The following is a 7432-nucleotide window of genomic DNA, read 5'->3' on the forward strand; positions in this document are numbered from 1 at the left end:
GCACAGCGGTAGGAGCCGAGGGGGTCGTTGTGACAGGTGCCCTGGTTCTGGCAGGGGCTGGAGAGGCAAGGGTTGCACTTGGCCTGGACACTCAGGGTGGGCGGACCTGTGGGACAGGAGGAATGGAGATGATCGTCAGTGTAGGGAGTGATGAGGAGGTGTCTGTCCATGGGCACTGAGATGAGGGGCAAAGCCTGCCCTACCAAAGAGCTGTGCACTAGGCCATGGGACTGCCATGTGCTTGCTTGGTCATCAGCGACATGTCACCAGCCAGGTAAGGGGACAGAAGAACCCCAGTCCCCCTCCTCCACAAGGCAGCTCAACAGATAAAATGCCAAAGTCTCCCAGACCCACGGAGCATGATTCTGCCAGGTATGGGGCAGGAGGCGTGACACCCACTGCCCTGCCTGAGGAGGGCATGGATTACTAGACAGTCAGTGTGGGCACCTCTCACCTTGGCACTCAAACTTCTTGGCAGGGGTGGTGAGCAGCAGCTTGCCTTCCATCTCGGGGGGTCCAGCGCAGCGGGCAATGCCTGGCTCCTTGTACCCTGTCTTGACCCAGCTGGAGAGCCAGCGTAGGTTGCAGCTGCAGTACAGGGGGTTGGCCCCAATGGCTCTGCAGGAGAAGGAAAGGCAAAAGTGCACCCACTGCCTCACAGAGGGAACCAGGCTCAGAGACCTTGGGACTGGACACAACTTCATCACTCGGCTGGGCTGCCACGTGATAGGGGGACACAGTGGGCCTCCATTTCTGGATGCACAAGAGGTGCTGCCTGTGGTGGGAGAACTGGGACACACAGCCCCACACTGCTGCCCAGCTAGACCACCCTGCTGCCAGCCCCACAGCTCATGCAGTGCCCTGTGGCTTCGTGCTGGGGCTCTCCTCCTCTGCCCACACAGAAATCCTTGGGAGTTCCCCTCCAGAACTCAGGCAAAACTGCAGGGACCCAGCACAAACCTGGCAAATCACCCTGAGGCTGTGCAGAAACAACAGAACCATTGCACGGGAGCTGCAGGGCAGGGACATGGGAGTAGGGTGCTGGGGACAAGCAGCGGGTCACAGCCAGAGCTAGTGGGGACAGCAGCATAGGAGAGGAAGGAATTGCTTCAAGAGAGGAAGAGGGAGAAAAAGAGTTGCTCTGCTCCACAGCAGGGCAGAGCAGGGAGCAGCACATGATGTGGGTGGCTCAGGGGGTTTGGATGCCTCTTTGCAACCTCTTTCACTGCAAAGGTCAGCAGTGATGAAGGGTCGGTGCAACCTGTGATGAAGGAGACAGCAGCCCAGAAGAGAGGCAGCAGGGACAGCAGATCTGCTGGGGCTGACAAACCTGGTCCTACAGCACCAACAGCGCCGGCTGGTGACACAGCTCAGCCCTGCGGGAACCGGACGTCGCAAAGACAGCACCGTGCTCCAGCGAGGGAAATCGAGGAAGAGCCAGAGAATACCAATTTTTTGGGAGTGGTTCTCCCAAAAAATCACAGGGAGGCCAGGATTAGAAATCAAGATGCTCTCCGCAGGCTGGAGGAACAGCATGAGACGTCCAGGATGCCAGAAGCAGGACCAGCCATCAGCAGGTGGGTAGGAATGGCTCAGCATGGTCAGGGAAGTGACCAAAAAGTCCTCGTGAGCAAAGCTGAACTCCCACCCACATGGCTGTGCTCATCAGCTACAGGTTCCCTCAAAGCAGGGCTGAAACGTTGGCACTGGCAGGAGGATGCCTGATGATAGATTGTGGGAGGCTTCTTCAGGAAAGCACCCTGAGAGGAGGCTAACACGCTGGCACGGGTCAGAGCAGCCCCTGCTGACCCACAGCCATGCCAGCATTTGCATGGCTTGGCCCTGCCTGTCAGGGGACCCCAGAGACCTGGTAGAGTTGTGAGGAACCTCATGCCACCTCCAGCAAGTACCACAGGGCCATCAGAGCAAGAGTGAGAGGCTCAGCTACGCACTTGGACCTGGGGACTGAGCAAAAGGAAGGCAGGCAGGCATGGCACTGCCCCACAAACACTGGCCCAAGTACGAAGCCAGAGAAGAAAGGAGGCAGCTCAGCCCTCAGAGAAACTGGGCTCAGCCCTGTGGTTTTTAAAGGTCTCCTGAGCCTGCATCCAGCCCGGTGCTCTATGGAGCAGGAGATACTCACAGGTGGGACAGGGAGGTGACATCTGCGAAGATACCTTCGGGGAGGCTGGAGATGTCATTGCCATGGAGAGATCTGCAGAGAACAGAAGGTCCTGTGATGTCCATGGCTCCAGGCTGGGCAGCCAGGACTGTCACCAGTTGGGCTGCCTCCATCCCATGGGTCCAGGCATGGGCAGCAGAGCTGGACCCCACCATCCTGTTGCTGTTGCCAATGCATCATCAGCTCCAAGAGGGCACAGGAAACATGGGGACACTGGAAACAGCAGAGAAGGGGCCGAGAGGGGCTGTGAGTGGGGTGACGGGCAGGTACTTACAGCAGCCGGAGGGAGCGGAGGCCCTCGAAGGCCAGGGGAGGGATACACTGCAGGGAATTGTAGCTGAGGATCCTGCAGAAGAGAATGAGAAGGCAACACAGTGCTGGGGAGCATCACTGCACGCTGCCCCCAGCCACCTCTGCCATCTCACAAGTCAACTCCAGTTCAAACCATAGCCCCCAGCAACCCCCAGTCTTTGGGGTCCCCTAGGAACAGCCCCCTGCAGCTTGGCTGGGCTGCAGCCTGGTGTGGCACGCTGCAGGGACTGCACTTACAGTGTGGTGAGCTGGCTCATGTTGGTGAAGGAGGAGTTGCTCAGGGAGCTGATCTTGTTGTTGCTCAGATCACTGGAAGACAGAAACCGCAAACCACAGGGGTTGGAGCCAGCTGAGCCCTGTCCCTCGTTGCTGCTCCCCACTGCTGAGATGCAACAGGGTGCAAAGCGCAGCACAGCACAACCTCCAAGGGAGCAGTAGTGTTGTCACACAGGGTGATGGCAGCAACGTCACTGTCTTGCCTTTGCCCAGTGCTCAGCCCCAGCAGCGGCTGTGAGCTCCCAGGGGCTGAGCATCATTGCCCTATAGTTGTGTCCTGGTGCAGAGGAGGGACACAGAGGGATGCCGGGGGTCCCTGCACACCCCCAGACCCCTCCTCAGGGTCACACACCATGGGCACTGCCCCTGCCCTCACCCACATGCCCCAGCAGTGGGACCAGCTGCCTAGGCTCCTGCTCTTGGCTACTTACACAAGCTGCAGGTATTTGAAGGTGGAGAGCTGCCCTGGGACCTGAGTGAACTGGTTTCCATCTAGGTAGCTGCAAGGGAGAACAAAGGCACCTTGGGGTGGCCAGGAAGTAGGAGGTCCCTGCCTCTGCCCTCCTGTTTCTCCTGTGAACCCCCAGGGACTTGAGTCTGCAAAGAGCATCACCTCCCCGCTGGCACCCAGGCCCCGCTGGGCTCTCAGGGGACCCCAGGGTTGGGGGTGGGGGGCAGCGCACAAGTGCATTAGCACACCCGGGGGGCTCTGTGATCGGGTCCCCGGGGACAGTCTCCCAGCAGCCTGCCTGTGGAAGTGCAGCCAGCCATGTGCTGCGTTTACACATCGGATGTGAGCGTGGGTGGCTGTAACCGTTACCAAGCCATGTGTGAGAGAGAGCGGAGGATGCAGAGAGAGGAGGGGTGTGCGAGACAGCACAGGGGTGTGAGGGGGTGGTATACATACGTATGTGCACAACATCCCCTGCACATGGAACTTGTTGTCACGCCTCCCGGATGGGTGCAGAGCCCCAAATATCCAGACCTGGTGTGGCTGCATGGGCATCTCCTTTACAACCACAGTGATAGGTGGCTGACCCCAGGCAAACCATATCCCGTTGCCCGTGTACTTGGAGCTGGGGCTGTCAAGAGCATCCTCGCAGCTGTGGTGAGAGGTGACAGCAGAGAGGGGCCAGGGAGCTGGTAGAGGTAGGATGGCCCCAACCCTGTCGCTGATAGCAGGCTGCTGGGGACTGTAGAGCCCTGGGCTGCATGTCTGTGTGGGGACTGCAGCTGCAGGGGTTGGCTGTCCCAAGCTGCTCCCTCCCAAGGGCCAAAGAGCAGGGACCTGGCTGCTGACACAACACTCCTTGCATATCGCCCTTGGTAGACGTGTGTCTGCAGAGAGGGTCCCACTGAGCCCCTTGCTGGGACAGCACTCCTTGGCTGGGTGGGGGTCCTGCTCCCACTGCCAGGCTGGGATGAGGATGCAGGAGGGAGCATCTCTGTTTTGACACCTGCAACTCCAGAGTGCCCCCACCCAGTGCCACAAAATCGCTGGTGGTCAGGGCATTGGGCACTCATCCAGCACTCACAGCTCTGTGACGTTCTTGGGGATGCCCTTGGGCAGGGCCTTGAGGTGCTTGTTGCTGCAGCGGACAACGGTGTCGAGGCAGGTACACTCCTGTGGGCACTGGGGCCGGGGGATGCAGCTGGTCTCCTCCTGACCTGCATCAGGCACAGAGAGCCACAAATTCACTGGGGCTCAGCCCTCAGACACCGTGTGAGGCTGGACTCGATGCCTTGTTCCCACCTAGGACTGCTCTCCTCCCATGCCAACCATATCCCCTCACGCCCAAAGTTGGGTGCTGCAGGCAGTAGCCTCAGCCTGGCTGAGAGTCAGCAGAGCAGAAATTGCTTCTGAGCCCAGAAAGCAGCTGCCCCTACCAGCCAGCTCAAGACTGCTCTGATTGTCATCTTTTTCAAGCAAAAATGCAGTCCCAGGGAGCGCAGAGAAGAGGGTGGAGAAGAAGGGGTTCAGCCCTGCAAATCCTCCAGAAATAACCTCCTTCACCTGTCTCCCAGACACAGGATAGAGGGAACAGCCGGAGGAGCCGGCATTGCTCCTCCTTTCCCGCTGCGGTGCTGGGCTCCTGCGGGAGAGGCGTCCCTGGGACGACCGTATGTTATCTCGCACCGTCAGGAAAGGCGCAGGATGCAACCCTTCAGTCTTTGACGTGGTGGAGGAGGGAAAGCAGAAGAAATGATGATTTGTTTGTAAATATTTTCCAGAGGGCTCAAAAGCTGTTCTAAATTAAATTTTCTTTTTTTTTTTTTTTTTTTCAAAAAAAGGCTTTTCTCTCAACACGCGCACTCCCCCGCCTGCTCCATCTGCCCAGCTCCGGCGTGTGTGCAGGGCTGGGAGGGGAAAGAGGGAAGAGGCAGGATGAATCCTGGTGGGCTTTGCCTAAATATCTGCTCCTGCCAGCACCCAGAGCAAAGTGTTTGCCAGCATGGACCTGCCTGTGTACAAGGGCCACAGAGTCCAGTGGGTGCAAACTCCTCTCCTGGCCTCAGAGCAGGGCGTGGGTGTTTGAGCGCAGCCCTAAGGGCTGGGCATTGGGAAAAGAAACTCGTGCATCATTAGGGGAGGCTGAGGGTTTCCCAGAGCTACCACTTTGCTACTGGGCCCTGCCAAACATCCCGGCAGCAGGGGACAGAGAGCACAGTGCCAGCCCGAGAGAAACAGCCTGGTTCCTCCTCGCCCCCAGCGCCACGGGGCCCGTGAGTTACCTTCCTCACACCTGAAGTCGGGGAAAGCCACGTCCTGGAGCGGGATCTGCCGGAGGAAGTCGGGGTTTTGGCACCGCGGGTTCCCCGTCACGATCTTCCTCTTGTGCAGCCAGTCCCCCCGCCAGGCCAGCTGCCAGCTGGCAGTTGCAGTTGAAGGGGTTGGCAAGCAGGTTCCTGCACAGCGGACGGAGCGTGAGGGTATCACCCGAGCAGCCGCCAGGCAAGAGGACTCCCTGTAGCCCCTCCCGATGCGATGGGGACAGTCTGGGAGCATCCCCCACCCCAGGGGCCAGAGACGTACAGCGTGGAGAGGGACTGCAACGTGTCGAAGGCGCCCGGCGCGATGGTGCTGATCTGGTTGTCGTACAGGGAGAGCAGGCGGACGTTGCGCAGCCCCGTGAAACTGTCATTGTGGATGCAGCTGATGCGGTTGTTCCTCAGCATCCTGCGGAGGAAAAGGGATCATCTGAACGACACGGTTGGGTGTCACAGGGGAAACACATCTCAGCAGGGCCCAGGCTGTGCCCACCTCACCGCCGGACAGCAGGATGAGCCTGAACCAGTCCCTGAGCAGCGAAAATCTACCCCCCCACCCCAGCTCTGGATATGGACAGCAGATGGATAAGGCATGCCTGAGCTGGCCCCGCAGTGTTGCAGACAGCACCAGCCCAGGATCGCAGGCAGGGCAAGGGAGCAAGGACATCTCCGTCCCTGCACCCACAGCAGAGGGGAGACTCACAAGGTCCTCAGCCCATCCAAGCCCCTGAACATGCCGCTCCGCACGGACTCCAGCTGGTTGACAGTGAGGTGCAGCTCGCTGACAGAGGATGCCCCCTCAAACGCCCCGTCCTCAATCTCTGACACCTTGTTATTGCTGAGGTTGCTGCAGAGAGGGGAAAGCAGGATAGGATGACGGGCTCTGCCCCAACTTCATCCTGAACCACACCTCTTCCATGTTCCACCAAGTGCCCTGTGATGCCCAGTGCCTTGGTAGAACCTCGGGTCAGGACATGCCCCCCACTCCACGCTCCAGGCTGCCCTGACATCAAGACCCCTACTTGCCTTCCCAGCCCCCTGGCACTCCTGATGGGCTGCACCTGCTCAATACTTACATTTTCTTCAGATGTGGGAGTTTCTTGAAGATGCCGGTGGCCTCCAGGACAGTGATTTCATTGTTGTTCAGGCGTCTGGGAAGGGCAACATTGCAAAAAATCTCAGGAGTTCGCTGTGAAGGGTCTGGCACAGACCAAACCCTGAGCCAAACCCTAGCAACAGCGATGTCCTGGCTGCAGAAGGGAAAGCCGAGTAGGAGGGAGGAGGCTCTTACAGCTCGGCCGTGGACTGGGGGATGCGCTCTGGGATCTTGGTGAGCCTCAGGTTGGAGCACTCGACAATACTGGACTCACAGCGGCACTTTGGGGGGCAGATCACATCGCTGTTGCACTCGCTGTTCAGCTGGTAATCTTCTGTCCCTGCACACCGAAGAGGGCAGCGTGGGCTCTCGTGGGCAGAGTTATAGGGCTGTGCCTGCCCTCCCCTTCTCTGATCCTCCCACACTCCAGCTGTGCTCCGTCTCTCCCCCAGCTTCCCTCATCCCAGACACTGTGCGCATATAACTCCCCTCCATGCCCAAAGCAGGTTATTCACAGGGATATTTGTCCTGGGTGCATGAGGTGCTGCACTGCCCACCACCTGCTCCCCTCCTGCAACCAGAGCCAGACCCTGAGGACACCTCTGAGCCCATCTGGATAACAACAGCACAACAGGAGATGCTGCCAACATGTCCTGGTACCCAGTGCTTCTGACTGCAGTACCTGGGAACTCAGCAACCAGAAATGATGGGAAATGCAGTATGGTCCTGCTGGGCTGGACCATGGGGCTCTGGCACAACCAACCCCGTGTGCAGCCTCTCTGAAAGGGCACCACACA

General features: G+C 59.1%; 1 protein-coding gene across 1 annotated transcript in view; it reads right to left on the reverse strand.

Annotated features, from left to right (window-relative positions):
• The window catches only part of SLIT1 (slit homolog 1 (Drosophila)), a gene marked incomplete at both ends in the record, with an annotated part of 14034 nt that overhangs the window by 2949 nt on the left and 3653 nt on the right, over window positions 1–7432 (reverse strand). Inside the window, 13 exon segments of the mRNA XM_009874041.1 lie at window positions 1–106; window positions 455–618; window positions 2144–2215; window positions 2457–2528; window positions 2732–2803; window positions 3202–3270; window positions 4306–4438; window positions 5504–5636; window positions 5638–5677; window positions 5805–5948; window positions 6243–6386; window positions 6616–6690; window positions 6831–7001. The exon segment at window positions 1–106 is cut by the window's left edge and continues 28 nt beyond it. Of these exon segments, the coding sequence (XP_009872343.1) occupies window positions 1–106; window positions 455–618; window positions 2144–2215; window positions 2457–2528; window positions 2732–2803; window positions 3202–3270; window positions 4306–4438; window positions 5504–5636; window positions 5638–5677; window positions 5805–5948; window positions 6243–6386; window positions 6616–6690; window positions 6831–7001 (1395 nt within the window).

Source organism: Apaloderma vittatum, unplaced genomic scaffold (genome assembly GCF_000703405.1).
Source record: "Apaloderma vittatum isolate BGI_N311 unplaced genomic scaffold, ASM70340v1 scaffold29017, whole genome shotgun sequence".
NCBI lineage: Eukaryota > Metazoa > Chordata > Aves > Trogoniformes > Trogonidae > Apaloderma > Apaloderma vittatum.